Below are 17,790 nucleotides of genomic sequence, written 5' to 3' on the forward strand. Positions count from 1 at the left end.
GATGTTGGGGTGGGGAGGGGGGGTCCCACAGGTGGGACAATGCTGTAATGGGGGGAACTGGTGCTGGAGAGGAATAAAAGAGGAAGAGGAAGGGGAGAGAAAACATCCTTGTGGGGAGGGCACAGCATGGGGTGCATCCTGCCCTGGGACAGCCACAGGGAGGAAGAAGAAGGTGGGGGGGAGAGGGAGATGATGCTTTTCCGCCCCACTGGGGGTCCTGCTGGGGAAGGGGGGGGAGACTGTGGTGTGGCCCCCCCAACGGTGCAGAAACAGCGGGTGGGGAGCAGGAGAAAAATACAATTTATTTACAAGTAGAAACATGTTAAAAACGCCACCTCGACCCTCCCCAGGGAGGGGGGGTGGGGCAGTGGCAGCCCAGGGGGTGGGGGGGAGAGCTGGGTGGCTGCTGGTGAAGGTGGGGGGGGTGTCATAGCCTCACCTGGCTGTCCCCAGCCCTGGGGGCTCCTAAATGTGGGGCACAGGCTGGTGGCCCCCAGGGTGTTCTGTCCTCCCCCCAGCCCAACTCCTGGGGCTGTAGGACCCTCCCAGGGGGGGTTCAGCCCCTAACCCCAACCTGGTGTAACTCCCAGGATACCAGGGACCACCCTGGTTTCCCCCTGGGTGGGTGTTTCCATCCCCCCTGGGGGAGAGGGGTGACATGGGGTACAGCAGGAAGGGTGCTGGGGCCACCCCCAGGGTTTTGGGGTGCTGGTGGGAAGCGCAGGGCAGTGTCACAGGGATGGGGGGGGTCCCTTCTACCCCCCCACCGGGGGTACCCACAGCACCGGCAGGGAGGGGGAAGCGAGGGGGCACGGGGCAGAGCTGGCAGGAGGGGGGGACATGAAGCCCCTCAGAATTTGGTGTCCTTGAGCGAGCGGCGACTGGCCTGGAAGGGATGGAACCAGAATGTCAGTGGCCATGACCTGGGGGAGGGGGGGCTCTAACCCCCCCTCTCCCCAGGTCAGGGGGAGCCCCTCACCCCCCGGGGGGTGCGTACCTTGCCCTTGGGGGACTTGGTGGTGGCGATGCGGGGGGAGCGGCGGGCGCTGGCGCGGGGGGAGTTTTTGGGGGTGGCTTTGCGCCCAGCTGCCCGGCGCAGGAGGCTGTTCCCCAGCTTCTTGGGGGTGTTGAGGATGCTGAACGCCGTTGCCTGGCGCTTCTCAGCCTGTGGAGGAGGATGGGGGGGGGGTCAGGGGGAAGGATTGAAGGATTGGGGGGGCTGGGTCCTGACCCTCTTTCCCGTTCCTTCCCCTGCTCCTCACCTGCTTGCTGGGAGCCGGCTGCTCGCTCCTCTGGCTGAGCTGGGAGCTGCGGCGCGCGCTGCGGTCCCGGGGGGTCTGGGGGCGTGGGAAGCAGCTGGTGGGCTTCTTGGACTAGAAGAGAATAGGATGAACTGGGACTGTGGCTCTGGGGGGACAGGACCCCCCGGGGGGGTGGGGGGTGCACCTTTCCCCCTCTCCCCAGACACGGAGGGAGCTGAGGGGGAGTGGCGGAGCTCCCGGCCTGCCTCAGGAGGAGCCATTCCCAGCAGCAGCTCAACATCTGGAGAACATCTGGGGGTCCCTGGAAGCTGTTTGGGGGCCAGGCTGGGCTGAGCTCACCTCAGGGGTTTCAGGGCCGTGGTGGGACTCATCTGAAAGGCGCTTCCTCTGCTGCCGGGTGGTGACGCTGCTGGACAAGATGGTGGCCAGGGTGCTGCGGCGCGTGGCGGCACCGGTGCCGCCCGTGACCTGGGAGGGCTGGATGCTGGCGCGGCGCAGCGTCTCCTTCGGGTCACCCATCTTCATCTCCTCATCCGTGATGGTCCCCAGGAAGTTGGAGGGCTTTTGGGGAGGGGGCACGGAGGAGACATTCCCAAGTTGACAAGGGGGTCCCGTATGCCACCCCCCACCCCTGCCCCCAACACCCAGGGCTGCCTGCCAGCCCAGCCCCTGGGGAAGAGGGGTGTGTGTGGGCCCCCCCCCCCTCGCCCCTTACCCTGCTCTCCAGGGGGTAGCAGGTCTTCAGGTGGGGGGGGCAGGCACGGTTGCGCTGCTGCAGCTCGGCGATTCGGTTCCAGTCGTCCAGAGCGTCTGGTTCATCCTGGCACGAGCCCAGGTAGATGCTGCTCCGGCCTAAACCCCCAGAAAAGAGCTGAGATTGGGGGAGGGGGGTGTCTGGGTAAAAAGAACCCCCCCATGTACACCCCTAAGGTAGGGAAGATCCCCCACACCCACCCTGCCCACGCGTACCGAGGGTGGAGCTGCTGTCCCCCAGCCCCCGGCGCAGGGAGCTGCGGGTGACGGGGCGGTAGCCAGGGAGACCCAGCAGCACCGCATTGCTGGGGGGGTCCTGGGGGGAGGAGGTTTCCAGCTTGGCCAGGGACTCCTGGGAGGGGAAGCTGGTGAGGGAGCGGGTGGAGGTGGTGGAGCGCAACCGGCCCTTCCTGCGGTCCGCGTTTTGGGGCTGGACAGAGGGGATGCTGCAGAAGGAGACGTCGGCGCTGTCCGGTTCCTCCACCTTGGCCTGTTTCTGGGAGGGGGATAGGAGAAACCCCAACTGGTTTAGGAGGGAAATGAGCTTAAATCCCATCCAGTGACACAGGCAGGGACACCCCCCTCCCAGCCCAGGGTGCCCCAAGCCCCATCCAACCCATCCTTGGACCCTGCCAGGGATCCCAGGGCAGCACCAGCTTCTCTGGGCACCCTGTGCCAGGGCCTCCCCTCTCCCCGGGAAGGATTCCTGCCTCCCAGCCCCTCTCCATCCCCCTCCCACAACCAAAGGGGGATGGTTCCCATCCCCCTGTGTGTCCCCCCCTGCTCCCCATAGCTTTACATGCCCCCCATCTCCATATTTACTTTGCTGCCCCAGGCCCGGGGGCTCCTCCCGCCGCTCACTTTGGTCATGGTGATGTTGATGGTGGTTCGGCGCCGCGCCGAGCGCGTCTTGCACCCCGAATCGAGGGAGAGGTCCCCCAGGGAGCCGGCACTGCTCTCCAGCTGGGACCGTGTGCGGGTGGGGATGGGGGTGAAGTAGAGACTCTCCAGGGATTCCACCTTCCGGGGCAGCCGCTGGGATGCCCGTGACTCCTCACTGCCCGGCGGCACCGCTGAAGTTTCCGAGTGGGAGCGGGTGGATTTCCTGGAGAGATGGGGTGTGAGGGCAGCTCTGAGGGGCTCCCCAGGATGGGGAATGGTGGGGTTTTGGGATTACAAACTCCTAAGGGTTGGAAGGGACCTCCAGAGCTCATCACGTCCAAACCCCCTGCCAAAGCAGCTCCCTAGGACAGGTCACACAGGTCGGCGTCCAGACGGGGCTGGAATATCTCCAGAGAAGGAGACTCCACACCCCCCTGGGCAGCCTGTCCCAGGGCTCCCTCACCCTCACTGGAAAGAAGCTCTTCCCCAGATTGGTGTGGAACTCCCTGTGCTCCAACTTGAGGCCATCGCCCCTTGTCCTGTCCCCACAGACACTGAGAAGAGGCTGGCCATGTCCCCCTGTGTCCCACCCTTCAGATATTGATACCCATTGATCAGATCCCCTCTCAGACTGCTTCTCTCCAGGCTGAACAGCCCCAGCTCACTCAGCCTTTCCTCACAGGGGAGATGCTCCAGGCCTTTCATCATCTCCTTGTCCCTCCTCTGGACTCTCTCCAGGAGATCCCTGTCCCTTTTATCCCAGGGAGCCCAGAACTGGACACAACACTGCAGGTGGGGCCTGACCAGGGCAGAGCAGAGGAGGAGGATCCCCTCCTGTGACCTGCTGGCCACGCTCCTTTTGATGCCCCCAGGATCCCACTGGCCTCCTTGGGCACACTGCTGGCTCATGGCCACCCTGTCACACACCAGGACCCCCAGGTCCTTCTCCACAGAGCTCCTCTCCAGCAGCTCCCCCCCAGCCTGTACCAGTACAAGGGGTTATTCCTTCCCACAGCTGGTACCTGGTGATGGTGGAGTTGAGGGGTTGGGGCTCATCCAGGCTGAGGTCCAGGCTGTCGGCGCTGAGGTCAGCAGGGTTCTGGCGGAAAGTGTCCCGGTTCTTCAGGGAGTCCGGTACCACCGGGAACCTCCCCAGCTCCCGGAGCTGCCGGTTGGCAAACTCCACCTGGATGGGAAGCAGGGAGGGATGGGGCCTCTGAATGAGGTGAGGAGGAGAGGGAGGGAAACAAGGGAGGGAGGGAAGGAAACAAGGGAGGGAGGGAAACAAGGGAGGGTGAGGAGGAAGAGGAGGAGGAAGAGGAGGGGAGGGCACCAAGGAGGCGGAGGGATGAGGACAAAGGCCCCTCACACTGTGCCCACCTGAGCCTCCAGGCTCTGGATCTGCCCCGTGAGGTTCCTGCAGCTCAGCTGGGACTCCTGGGCCTGCTGGACACTCTGCTGCAGCTCCTTGGCCAAGCGCTCTGCCTCGGCCTTCAGCCCCACGTTCTCCTCCTGCAGCTGCTCCATGGCCTTCAGCTTCTCCCACAGCTCCTGGTTCTGCTGCTTCTTGGCATCATAGTGAATTTTTGCCTTCTCCATCTAGGATGTGGAAGAGGAAAAAGATGATCAACACCCCAAAAGCCTTCCTGAGCAGTCTTTAGAAGGCAGAGCTTCCCCACGAGGCGCTGCCTGGGGGGATGGGAGGTCAGGGATGAGGGGGGACAGCAGGGATGGGGTACCTGGCCTTTGTAGTGCTCAGCTGCCTGCTCCTTCTGGGCCAGCTGCTCCTGAAGCTCTGCCACCTTCTCCTGCCGTCGGGCAGCCTCTGCCTGCAGCTCCCCTTCCAGAACCTGGGGGCAGGGAAAGGAACAGGTCAGAGCACCCCCAGCCAAGCCCCCATCCCTCACCGTGTCCCTAGAACCAGTTCCAGCCCCAGCTCCAGCTCAGGGTCTGGGTTTTAGAATCATAGAATGGTCTGGGTTGGAAGGGACCCCAAGGATCACAGAGCTCCAACCCCCTGCCACAGGCAGGGCCACCAACCTCCAGGCCTGGAGCTACACAAGGGTGCCCAGGGCCCCATCCAACCTGGCTGTGAACACCCCCAGGGACAGGGAATCCACTACCTCTCTGGGCAGCCCCTTCCAGCCCCTCACCACTCTCTCTGGAAAGAACTTCCCCCAATATCTCATCTCACCCTTCCCTCCTCCAGCTTCACTCCAGCCCCCTTGTCCTGCCAGTCTCTGCCCTTTAACAAGCCGATTCCCCTCCTGTTTCTCTGCTCCCTTCAGGGACGGGAAGGCTGCAATGAGGTCCCCCCACAGCCTTCTCTTCTCCAGGCTGAACCAGCCCAGCTCCCTCAGTCTCTCTTCATAGGGGAGCTGCTCCAGCCCTCTGAGCATCTCCGTGGCTTCTCTGACCCTTCTCCAACAGTCCCACATCTTTCTTGTGTTGGGGCCCCAGCTCTGGACACAGGACTCCAGCTGGGAGCTCTGGGTTCACCTTAACTCTCTGCTGCTGGGTTCGGGTGGTCTTCTCCTGCTGGGTCAGCTTCTTAGTCAGCTCCTCCACCTGGAAGAGCAAAGCTGGGTCAGGGTCAGACCAGCTCAGGGTCCCTTCAGCACATCCCTCCCCTCCAGCCAGCTCCAGGGCAGGACCAGGAGGATTCCTGCCTCCGGGGAGGGTGGGGGCTGCTCAGTAGTGGCCACCTGAGACCCCCATGGGGTCCCTGGGACAGCTCAAGTTGGGAAAGGGGCATCATCCCCAGTGCTGGTTCCCAAGAGCTGACCCATCTGAGATGGGTGCTGCTGTAACACATCACACCTCTGGCCACATCTGGGCAAGGAGCTAAAGAGGGGGGGAAGGGGTGGACAGGAGGAGGGGGGTGCCCCAACTCCCTCCAAATCCTCTCTCCCTGAGGACAGGGTAACACAGGAGCACTGGATGCTCTGAGCAGTACCAGGGTGCTGCTCACAGCCCTAGGGGCTTCCCACCCACCCACCACCCAAGCCCACCCATGGGGAGGTGGCAGGAGCCCTTAGGACTCCACATCCACCCACCCACTGCTCAAGCCCATCCATGGGGAGGAAAGGGGCTTCCTCAGTGCTGGTTGCCAAGAGCTGACCCATCTGACATGGGTGCTGCTGTAACACATCAGCCACATGCTCTGGCCACATCTGGGCAAGGAGTTAACGGAAGAGGGAGGTGGGGGTGGGTAAAAAGGGGTGCAGAGGAGGAAGGGGGTGCCCCAGCTCCCCAAATCCCCTTTCTCTGAGGAGAGGGACAGGGTACCATGGATGCTCTGGGCAGTACCAGGGTGCTGCTCATGCCAGGAAGGAGAGAGAAGCCACACTAAGCCACAGGTATCACCATGAGCGGGCAGGCACCGGGTTTGGGTCCCAATTCCTACTCCCCCAGGGCCTGGAGACCTGGAGCTGAGCGACTGGCAGCTTGGTCTCCACCACAAACGCTTCACAGGAGGACAGGGAGGGGCTCTGGTGGGAAGTGGCAGCATCTAGAGCACCGTCACCGTTTGAGCAGCCAGCACTTGGGGTGTGTTACCTGCTTCACCTGGTCTCTCCGAAACCCCTCCAGCTGCTCCACCTGGGAGAGCAATAGGGTCAAGTCAACGGGTGGCTGGAAGGAGCTGTGACACCTTTCCCAGCAGCACCCATCCCCATCGAGCCTGGGGAGCACATCCCAGGGCCCCCAGCTCCTGGGCTGGGCAGGAGGATGAGGATTCAGGGGTGCCCAAGAGACTGAAAGCACCCCTGAAAGGTCCCCATCCACCCACCCACCACCCAAGCCCACCCATGGGGAGGTGGTAGGAGCCCCTAGCACTCCCCATGCCCCCAGCCCAGCCCACCCCTGGGGAGATGGCAGGAGCCCCTAGGGTTCCCCACTCCCCTGCCCAGCCCACCCCTGGGAGGTGTCAGGAGCCCCTAGGGCTCCCCACCCCCCTGCCCAGCCCAGCCCACCCCTGAGGAGGTGTCAGGAGCCCCTAGGGCTCCCCACCCCCCTGCCCAGCCCAGCCCACCCCTGAGGAGGTGTCAGGAGCCCCTAGGGCTCCCCACCCCCCTGCCCAGCCCACCCATGGGGAGGTGGCAGAAGCTCCTAGGGGCTCCCCAGCCCCCTGCCCAGCCCACCCCACCCCTGGGGAGGTGGCAGGAGCCCCTAGGGCTCCCCACCCACCCAGCCCACCCCTGGGGAGGTGGCAGGAGCCCCTAGGGCTCCCCAGCCCCCTGCCCAGCCCACCCCTGGAAGGTGGCAGCAGCCCCTAGGGCTCCCCACCCCCTCAGCCCAGCCCTGGGGAGGTGGCAGGAGCCCCTACCTGAGCTGTCAGCCTCTGCCTCTCCTCCAGCAGCTTCCTCCTCTCCTCCAGCGCCGCGGCCTTGCTGCTCTCATACTCCTTGCTCACGGCCTCCAGCTTCCGCGCGGCTTCCTGGGCCTCCCGCCGGCTGCCGCTCAGCAGCTCCTCCGAGGCCGAGCGCAGCCGCTCCAGCTCCCGCGTGTGCCGCTCCCGGGCCTGGCCCAGCTCGGCCTCCAGCCGTTGCTGCCCACGGCTCTGGCTCTCCCCCAGGCCGCGGTTCTCCTCGGCCAGGCGAGCGTTGGCCTGCTGCAAGCCCTCCAGCCTGGCCGCCTGCTCCGCCGCCTCCGCCTGCAGCCGCTGGACGGCCCGGTCCTGCTCTGCCGCCCGCTCCCGCAGGGACGGCACCTCGGCCGCTTCCAGCTTGGCCCGGGCCAGCTCGGTGTGCAGGCAGGCCAAGGCTTTAGCCCCTTGCTCCAGGTCTTGGCGGTGCTGGGTCTCCAGGGAAGCCCTCTCGGCCTGCAGCTGCTGGCAGAGGTGTTTCAGCGCCGGCAGCTCCCCGGCGAGCGCTTGGGCGCTGCCCAGCTCCTGCTGCAGGGCAGCCAGGAGCTGCTCCTTCTGGAGGCACTTGTCCTGGCAGACCTTCACCTCCTGGCACAGCTCATCCTCCCGCTCGCTCTGGCAGTGGCGGTCCCTCTTCAAGGCCTCGATGGCCAGCCGCTGCTTCTCCATCTCCTCCTGGCACCGCTGCACTTCCACCTTCATGAGGGAGCATCTCTCCGCCGCCCGGGAAGCGGCGGTGGCCATCTCCGTCTGCAGGACCCGCAGCCTCTCCTCCAGCTTCTTGCTCTTCTCTGACTCGGCGACGATCAGGCGCTTCAGCTCTTTGCTCTCCCCTTCCTTCTCCGTCACCTGCCGGTGGAGGATGGAGACCTCGTGCTCCAGGCTTCCGATCAGGCTGTTCTTCCTCTCCATCTCCTGGACACACTGGGCCACTTGCTCCTTCCAGCTCTCCTCGGAGCGGCCCTTCTCCTGCGTGGCGGAGCGGAGGGACACCAGCTCCTTCTCGGCAGTGGCGGCGGCGGCTTTGCTCTGCGCCAGCTCCCTGCCCTTCTCCTGCAGCTCCTTCCGCAGGGCCTCCACGGTGCCGCCATGCAGGGCCTGCGCCGACCTCGAGGCCTCCAGCAGCTTCTGCAGCTCCAAAGCCTTTTCCTTCTGCTGGGCCGCTTCCCTCCTCGCCGCCTCCAGCTCCGCTACCGGCGCCTTGGCCGCCGCTCGCTCCAGGGCGGCCATGGCCTCCTGCTGCTCCCTGCACCTCCGCTCCAGCTCCTCCACTTGCGAGCGGAGGGCCTGGGTCTCCTTCAGCTTCTCCTGGTAAAGCTCTCTGCTCGAGCTGGATTCCTGCTCCCTGCTTTTGAGGGCCATCTCCTTGGAGCAGGCGGCTTTGCTGCTGTCCCCTTCCGTGTCCCCACTCCGGGTGGGCTCCGAGGAGCCCTGCAGTTTGTTATCCTCCTTGGGCACCCGCTCCCTGGCCGCTGAGGCCAGCTCTCCTTTCAGCTTGCTGACCGTCTTCTGCAGGTCCCTCAGCTCCTCGCCCCGCGAGGCGTTTTGCCGGCGGAGCTCCTCCAGTTCCCCCTCTTTCTCCTCCACAAGCCCTCGGGACCGGGCCAGCTCCTCCCGATGCACGGACTGTTCCACCCTCTGCTCGTTGAGGGAGTTCTGGAGCTGGGCCTCCAGCTCGGCCTTGCGGGCTCGCTCGGCGGCGCAATCCGCTTTGGCCCGCTCCACCTCCTGCCTCAAACCTTCAGCTGCCTCCTCCCAGCACTGCACATCCCGCCGGTGCTCCCGAAGCGTCTCCTCCAGCCTGGAGTTCAGCGTGGTCACCTCCCCGGACAGCTTCTTCACCTCCGCCTCCACCTCCAGCTCCCGCTGCCTGCTGGAGGCGGCCGCCCGGGAGAGCTCGGCCTCCACGTTCCGCAGCTGCTCCACGGCACCTTCCAGCTCCTTGGATTTCAGTTTCTCCTGGGAAAGCTGCTGGGAGACCCCCTCCAGCGCCTCGGCGGCTCTACGTGCCTCAGCCTCCAGCCCGGCGGCGCGCTGGGCTGCGGTTTGCTCGGCGACGGCCATTTGTTCCCGCAGGGAAGAGACCTCGTCCCTCAGCTCCTGCTCCCGGCCTTCCTTCTCCTTCGCCCGCGCCCGGGCGCTGGACAGGTCGGCCTGGAGAGCGGCCAGCCGCTCCTGGTGCTCGGCAGCCAGGAGTCCTACCCGGGCCTCCAACGCAGCCGCCTTCTCCTGCTCGGCCTGGAGCTGCTGGCAGGCCCGTCCGTGCTCCCGGCTCAGCACCCGCATCTCCTCCTCCAGCCGCTCGCGCTCTCCGTCCTCCCCCCGGGCAGCGAGGGGGGTTCCCATCGCCTTCTCCCGGCCCTCAGCTGGCTCTTGAGGAGTCAGATCCCGACCCTGCGCCAGCTGCTGCCTCTCCGCCTCCAGCTCGGCGATCCTGGCCAGGCTGCACTCCATGCTCTCAGCCGCCCGCCTCTTCTCATCCTCCAAGATGCCCTCAGTGTTCCTCAGGGATTCCTCCAGGAAGAGCAGCCTCTCCTGCAGACGGGTGTTCTCCCTGGCCAGCTTCTCCCTCTCGGCCAGGCGCTGCTGGCTCTCCTTCAGCCTTCCCTCCAGCTCCCGCAGCTGGGCCTTCAGCCCCTCCGCCGCTCCCTGCTGCTGCTGCTGGGCGCTGAGCTCCAGGATCCTGGCTTCCAGCTCGCTGATCTTGCGGCTCAGCTCGGCTTTCTCCTCCGCTGAGGCGGCCTGGGCAGCATCTCGGGCCTGGACCATGGCCTGCAGCTGCCCACTCAGGCCCGCGTTGGCTTCCTGCTGCTGCTGGAGCTGCTGCAGGGCAGAATCCTTCTCCCTTAGGATCTTTTCGTGCTGGGCATCAAGGGCAGACAGCCGCCCAACCTCAGCTTCCCGGGCCTGCAGGTCCTGCTCCAGCCTGTCCCGGGCCTGGCGGCTCTCGGCGAGGGAGTTCTGGAGGTTGGTGATGAGGCTGCTCAGCTGCTGCTTCTCCTCCTCGAAGCGGCCACGGTCGGACTGCAGAGCCGCTTCCTGGCGCTGCTTCTCCTCCTCAAGCCTCAGGACGGTGGCCTGGAGCTCGGCCCCCGTGGTGGAGAGGCTGGACACCTCCTGCTTCAGCTCTTCCAGCTGCCCAAGAGAAGAAAAGGGGGGACAAACCATCCCCCCAGGGCGTTACTCAAGCTGCATCCCACTCTCTCACCCCAACACCATGTGCTGTATCCCACCAGGAGCTGCCCAGCCCCGCCTTTTCCCCCCCCCAGCCCCTCCAGCTTTCCCCTCAGCCTCATACCCCTCTCATCCCTCAGACCAAACACCTTCTGTTGCAGCGCAGGAGCCGCTCTCTCTCCACAACTGACCCACAACACGGGAGCCTGGGGGAGCCAGCAGCCCCTGGGAGTGGTATCCCCAAAATTCAGCCCTCGAGGGGTTCCCACAGAGCAGCTCAGCCCCACAAGTCCCCCATCCAACAGCCAGCAAGCAGCCAGGTCCACCCCACGTGGCTTTGCTGTGGGTTCCTGAGCTAAAGGAGCCTCCCATGGGAGCACTGCCAGGAGCTGGAGGCTCTCTGGAGACCCAGCAGTACCTTCAGGACGTCTCCTAGCACTTCTCCCTTCTCCTGGACATTGCTCTCCGCCAGTTTGGCCAGCTGGTCTTCCAGGAGAGAGATCTTCCCCTGGAGAATCTCAATCTTCTCTTCTGAACATTTCTGGGAGGAGAGAGATGGGACTGAGCGCGGGGTTTGGGAGCCAAGTGAGGGGATGCTGGGGACCCCCCCTCACCTTGTCCTGCACAGCAGCATGCAGCTCTCTCTCCAGCTCCCCCTGCTTCTCCTGGGACTGCGCCAGGGCTGAGTTGTGCTCCTCAGAGAGCTCGTTCAGAGTATCCTGGAGCTGGACCATGTGGTCGATGATCCCCCGCAGCTGCCAAGGGAAAAGAAACCCATCATCTATGATTCTATCAACCTTCTGTAGCTCCAGGCCTGGAGGTTGGTGGCCCTGCCTGTGGCAGGGGGTTGGAGCTCTGTGATCCTTGGGGTCCCTTCCAACCCAGACCAGTCTATGATTCTATCCCAAAGGAAGGTCCCACAGGAGCATACCCACGCTCCCCAAGGATCCACTCCCCTCCTCAAGCAGCCCAGATCCCAGTTTCCCTGCGGACTGGGAGTCCTGAGTGGGTTCTATCACTGGGTCAATGTCCCCAACACCAGCAGTGGAGCCACCATCAAGATCCCAGGACATGGAAAAGCCGCCTGGGTCGTACCTTGAAGGACAGCTCCCCGTTCTCCTCAGAGAGCTGGTTGATTTTTCGGTCCATCTGACCCTTCTCAGTCTTCAGGTCCTGGCACTGCTTGAGGGCCTCGTGCAAGCGAACCATCAGGCTGTGGGAGAGGAGGGGTTAAAGCCTGAGGATGGAGAGGAGGGCGCTGGGGAATGATGCAGCTGGGTATCGCTGAGGAAACTGGGGTGCCATGGTAAATTCAGCTCCAAACTGGAATCTGACAGCACCCAGGAAGGTTCCAGTGAGACTGAGCCCATCTCAGAGCTGGGAATGGGGTGTAGTTTGTCTCACCTCCAGCACAACCTGCTCCCCAAAAGTGGTGGGACAGGCAGGGCTGGGACAGGGGGATTCTATCCCTCTGCTCTGGGACACAGACCCCCCGGCAGCGCTGCCTCCAGCTCGGGGGTCCCCAGGACAAGGAGGACACGGAGCTGTGGGAGCCAGTCCCCAGGAGACGATGGGAGGGCCGGAGCCCCTCTGCTCTGGAGCCAGGCTGGGAGAGCTGGGCTGGCTCAGCCTGGAGAAGAGAAGGCGGCTTCTGGGGAGAGCTCCCAGCCCCTTCCTGTCCCTCAAGGGGCTCCAGGGGAGCTGGAGAGGGGCTGGTGCCCAGGGCAGGGAGGGCCAGGCCCAGGGGAATGGCCTTCAGCTGTAGAAGGGCAGGTGGAGAGGGGCTGGGGGGCAGAAATCCTTCCTGGGGAGTGGGGAGGCCCTGGCACAGGGTGCCCAGAGAAGCTGGGGCTGCCCCTGGCTCCCTGGCAGGGTTCAAGGCCGGGTTGGATGGGGCTTGGGGCACGCAGGGTTGGGGGGGGGGGGGGTGTGTCCCTGCTTGTGGCAGGGGGGCCCTGGGAGGGGTGTCCCTGCCCACCCAAACCCTTCCCTGACTCTGACATCCACCCCTCCCTCGCTGCCACCGCAGAAGAGGCAGAAGGGACCAAGCAGAAGTTTTGCCCTCACCCCATTTCAGGTTTCCAGGGATGAGAGACAGACAACACAGGGCCCAGGGCTGCAGGAGGGCCCAGGGCTGCAGGAGGGCCCAGGGCTGCAGGAGGGCCCAGGGCTGCAGGAGGGCCCAGGGCTGCAGGAGGGCAGGATTACCTCTCATTCTTCTCCATCAGCTCCTCCATCTCCCTGGGCTCTGGCTGGTCTGCAGCTTGTTTCTCATTGAGCAGAGCCAGGCGGTCGATCCGCTGCTGCATCATGGTGATCTGTGCCTCTGGGGATGGTAGGGGTGAGAAAGGGCCCCGTGAGCATCTCCTCACACCCCCAAATTCCCCCCCCAAACTCCACAGCAGAGGATGTGTGTCCATCCTGGAGAGCAGCCACCAGCAGCAGGACACGGAGGAGACAGGCTGCCAGCACCCAGGGTATATAACGGATACAAGGGGGAGAGAGGGACCTGCCCTTGGGTCTGGGGAAATCCCACCACCCCACTCCACGAGCCATCCCCACACCCCAGGTCGTCCTGCTGGCCACTGACCCTTCTCTGTGATGAGCTTGCGGTTCTCTGCCAGCTCCACCTCCAGCTCATCCCGGTTCTCTCTCTCAGCAGCCAGTTGCTTCCTCAGCCGCCGGAGCTGGAACTGGGGGGTCTGCATGACGTCCCCCATGGGGGAGGAGGGAGGGCCAGCGAACGTGCTGCAGGGACACACGGTGCCAAACTCAGTTGCCACCCCCAGCTCCTGTTCCCCAATCTCTAAGAGGGTTCCCAGCTACCTGGATGCCCTATTCCCCAAAGCGGATACTCACAGAACCGTAGGGGTGGGAAGGGACCCCCAGAGCCCATCGGGTCCAACCCCCCTGCCAAAGCAGCTCCCTAGGACAGGTCACACAGGTCGGCGTCCAGCCGGGGCTGGAATATCTCCAGAGAAGGAGACTCCACACCCCCCTGGGCAGCCTGTCCCAGGGCTCCCTCACCCTCACTGGGAAGAAGCTCTTCCCCAGATTGGTGTGGAACTCCCTGTGCTCCAACTTGAGGCCATCGCCCCTTGTCCTGTCCCCACAGACACTGAGAAGAGGCTGGCCATGTCCCCCTGTGTCCCACCCTTCAGATATTGATACCCATTGATCAGATCCCCTCTCAGGCTGCTTCTCTCCAGGCTGAACAGCCCCAGCTCACTCAGCCTTTCCTCACAGGGGAGATGCTCCATCATCTCCATGTCCCTCCTCTGGACTCTCTCCAGGAGATCCCTGTCCCTTTTATCCCAGGGAGCCCAGAACTGGACACAACACTCCAGGTGGGGCCTGACCAGGGCAGAGCAGAGGGGGAGGATCCCCTCCTTTGACCTGCTGGCCACGCTCCTCCGGATGCCCCCCAGGATCCCACTGGCCTCCTTGGGCACACTGCTGGCTCATGGCCACCCTGTCACCCACCAGGACCCCCAGGTCCTTCTCTGAAGAGCTCCTCTCCAGCAGGTCATCCCCCAGAAGAAGCCACTCTACTCATCTCATCCACCCTAACGACCTCGAAGTGGCCCCCACACAGGCATGTAAGTCCCCAGAGCAGAGCACCCACCTCCTTCTACACCCAAACCGACAGCAGAGGGACCCCTTGAGCACTCCCCAAACTGGGGAGGACCACGGGCTGCTCCAGGAAGCATCTGCCCTCATTAGGCTGAAACGAGCCAAGCTGAAGAGCTAATTACAGCCCCCCTCACACCCCCGAGCATCCTCACATCAGGCCTGGGGAGCTGGGGGCAGCAGTGGGGGGGTCTCTGCCAAGTCAGCGTGCAGCTCGGTGACTTCTGTGAGTGCCAGAAGCTGCCCCATCCATTTGTCTGTCCCCCCCACCCCTCTCCCCTCAGGCTGGGGGACACGTACTTGTTGGTGCCAGAGGTGGAACCGATCCTCTGAAGCTCCAGGAAGCGCACCTCTCGCTTCTGGGGGAGGGAGAGCAGCGGGGAGTGCTCCTCAGAGCTGCTGCTGGACGAGGATGGAGGCGCTGGGAAGCACAAGGGAGAAGGGGGCTGAGACCCTCCTGTTAAGAAGCAGGGTGGGGGGGGTCAGGGTGGCAGCAAGAATCCCTATCCAATTCCAGCAGGGATGGATCAGCCCAGAAATCCCAGCCCTGCTGCGGTCCAGCCCCATCATCCCACCTTCCCCATCCCAGGGCTGTGGGGATACCACCCATTTGAGTGAGATGGAAAGAGCGTTTCAGCAGCACACCCCACAAGAAAATGGGGTGCCCCCAAATGGGGAGAGCCCAAGGAGAGTTTACAGGGGATGGTTTCATAGCACCAGGCCCTGGAGCGAGGGGCTCTGGGTACAGACACCTTGTAGTGGGACAAACTGGTGAGGGAGGGGCTCAGCACTCACCTTTCCTCTGCAGAAAGCTCTCCAGATTCTCATCCAGGCTCTCCTCATTGTCCAGCACGAATTTGAGGATGGAAGCGAGCTCAACCTGTGTTGGGGAAGCCAGGGGGTCAGCGCCGGTGGAGAGGGGTGACCACAGAGCAGGCAGGCCTGCCACAGCCCATCCCAGTGTGGAGGCATCCCCAACCCCCAACAGCCCATCCCGGTGTGGAGGCATCCCCAACCCCCAACAGCCCATCCCGGTGTGGAGGCATCCCCAACCCCCAACAGCCCATCCCGGTGTGGAGGCATCCCCAACCCCCAACAGCCCATCCCGGTGTGGAGGTATCCCCCCACAACAGCCCATCCCGGTGTGGAGGCATCCCCAACCCCCAACAGCCCATCCCGGTGTGGGGCAGTGGGCAGCTCCCCCCTCCAGCTTTCAATCACCCCAGCACCTGCACCCCTTCAAAGAGGGGGATAAACACCAGCACCCCCAAAAAGGCATCTCAGCTTCCCCCAAGCCCAGAGCAGGAGCCCAGAGGGGGGGTTTACCTGGGTCTTGTAGTCAAACTCACTCCAATCCCCAGGGTTCCTGCAGGTCATGGAGGTGTGATACAGGAGCAGGACAGCCACCTGAAACGAGGGGGGGAAGCGTCACTGACCCCCCCAGGTCGGTCACCAGCGCCAGCCCCGAATCCAACGCGCCCCACGGTTACCTTGGCCAACGCCAGCTCCTCCCCATCCAGGAGCTGCTGGGCTGAGACCAGGCTCTCTGCTGTCCATCTGTGCTTGCAGTGCTCTGCAACGCCAAGCGGGACACCCCGTCACACCACAGCCTCCCCTGCCACACAGCCCCCCAAAAGTGAGGGGTGAGGAGAAGGGCTGCAGGCATAGGGTAGGCTGGGTGCCGGAGCTGAGCCCCCAGTGCTGTTAACTGGGGAGGGGGTGTTGCACACACACACCCCATGCCTCAGTCCCAGCTACCCCCTTGGCATCACCTGGAGCCTTTTCCTGCTCCACAAACCACATCCCATCTATGTGGGGTGGGATATAAGGCTGGATATGAGGCGGGAGACAGGATGGGATACTGGGTGGGACATAAGGCTGGATATGAGGCGGGAGACAGGATGGGATACTGGGTGGGACATAAGGCTGGATATGAGGCGGGAGACAGGATGGGATACTGGGTGGGACATAAGGCTGGATATGAGGCGGGAGACAGGATGGGATACTGGGTGGGACATAAGGCTGGATATGAGGCGGGAGACAGGATGGGATACTGGGTGGGACATAAGGCTGGATATGAGGCGGGAGACAGGATGGGATACTGGGTGGGACATAAGGCTGGATATGAGGCGGGAGACAGGATGGGATACTGGGTGGGACATAAGGCTGGATATGAGGCGGGAGACAGGATGGGATACTGGGTGGGACATAAGGCTGGATATGAGGCGGGAGACAGGATGGGATACTGGGTGGGACATAAGGCTGGATATGAGGCGGGAGACAGGATGGGATACTGGGTGGGACATAAGGCTGGATATGAGGCGGGAGACAGGATGGGATACTGGGTGGGACATAAGGCTGGATATGAGGCGGGAGACAGGATGGGATACTGGGTGGGACATAAGGCTGGATATGAGGCGGGATGCAGGATGGGATACTGGGTGGGACATAAGGCTGGATATGAGGCGGGATGCAGGATGGGATACTGGATGGGACATAAGGCTGGATATGAGGCGGGATGCAGGATGGGATACTGGATGGGACATAAGGCTGGATATGAGGCGGGATGCAGGATGGGATACTGGATGGGACATAAGGCTGGATATGAGGCGGGATGCAGGATGGGATACTGGATGGGACATAAGGCTGGATATGAGGCGGGATGCAGGATGGGATACTGGATGGGACATAAGGCTGGATATGAGGCGGGATGCAGGATGGGATACTGGATGGGACATAAGGCTGGATATGAGGCGGGATACAGGATGGGATATGTGGTGGGATATGGGGTGGGATACAGGGTAGGATATGAGGCTGGATACGGAGTGGGATATGAGGCTGGATACGGAGTGGGATATGAGGCTGGATACGGAGTGGGATACAGGATGAGATATGGGGTGGAATACAGCATCTCCCTGGCCAGTGGAGGCTGAGCTAAAGAGAGAGAAATTTCCTGCATCCCCTCCCAGGATTCCAGAGTTGGAAAAGGTTTCCCCAGCAGGACCGGAGCAGCTGAGGCTGTGGGCTCATGGGGGGACCACACCAGCACAGGAGCAGGAACTGACCCCCACAGCAGCACAGGGGGGGCACGGAGAAGGGGCGGACGGTGCCAGTGGAGGGCTCTTACTCTGCAGGAAGCCACGGATGAAGCTGATCCTCTCCGGCAGCGGCTGCTCCAGCACAGAGTCCCCCTCCTCACTGGAGTGGCTGGAAGAGAGAGCAGGTTCATTAAGGCTTTGCCAGAGAATTAATCAAACAGTGGGGAGGGGGGAGCTCTGGGGGCAACAGGGCGGCTCTAGAGGCAACAGGGTGGCTCTGGGGGCGGCTCTGGGGACAACGGGGCATCACACTGCCCTACGCTCCCTGTGCCAGGATGGGTGGCAAAGCCAAAGCCACCAGCACCGTGCCACGGAGCGGGCACAGGATGTGCCCATGGCTGCATTTGGTGAGCAGCTGGAGCCTCCTGGGCAGCCAGCCATCCCCATCCCCTCCCTGCCCCATCTGCAGTGCGTGTGCTGCCGGCCTCCTCCACCACCGCTCTGCTTCCTCCTGGGCCTGGCAGCCCCCCGGCATCCGGCATGGTGGAAGGAGCTGGCAGCATCCCCAGCAGCAGCCCAGAGGCCACTGGGTTTTCTTGCCACGGGACAAACGTCACCATCAGCCGGGAAGCGGCAGCATTTGGTGTCCAACCAGAACCCTCAGAGCCTCTGGTGACTCCCAGGG

The 17,790-nt window shown here is 63.6% G+C and overlaps 1 protein-coding gene across 4 annotated transcripts; it reads right to left on the reverse strand.

The window, feature by feature from the left end:
* Nucleotides 1–277: 277 nt before the first annotated feature.
* On the reverse strand, nt 278–17,263 carry NUMA1 (nuclear mitotic apparatus protein 1). 4 transcript variants are annotated; one of them, XM_084279444.1, is made up of 23 exons: nt 17,195–17,263; nt 15,558–15,640; nt 15,394–15,474; nt 14,863–14,947; nt 14,368–14,488; nt 13,028–13,185; nt 12,646–12,763; nt 11,533–11,650; nt 11,052–11,192; nt 10,856–10,978; nt 7,225–10,398; nt 6,456–6,497; nt 5,397–5,465; nt 4,637–4,747; nt 4,278–4,496; nt 3,920–4,083; nt 2,838–3,120; nt 2,232–2,511; nt 1,978–2,114; nt 1,602–1,823; nt 1,263–1,373; nt 998–1,165; nt 278–886 (listed from the first exon to the last, which is right to left on the reverse strand). In XM_084279444.1, exons 3-23 carry the CDS (start codon nt 15,442–15,444, stop codon nt 851–853), a joined length of 5,931 nt encoding a protein of 1,976 aa, XP_084135570.1. In that variant the 5' UTR covers nt 15,445–15,474; nt 15,558–15,640; nt 17,195–17,263; the 3' UTR covers nt 278–850. The 4 variants fall into 4 exon arrangements, with proteins under 4 accessions (XP_084135570.1, XP_084135569.1, XP_084135571.1 ...); XM_084279443.1 differs by having other exon boundaries at nt 14,368–14,524; XM_084279445.1 differs by lacking the exon at nt 17,195–17,263 and having other exon boundaries at nt 2,877–3,120; nt 15,558–15,603.
* Nucleotides 17,264–17,790: the final 527 nt, after the last annotated feature.

Source organism: Gallinula chloropus (assembly GCF_964237585.1).
Source record: "Gallinula chloropus genome assembly, chromosome: 1".
NCBI classification, from domain to species: domain Eukaryota; kingdom Metazoa; phylum Chordata; class Aves; order Gruiformes; family Rallidae; genus Gallinula; species Gallinula chloropus.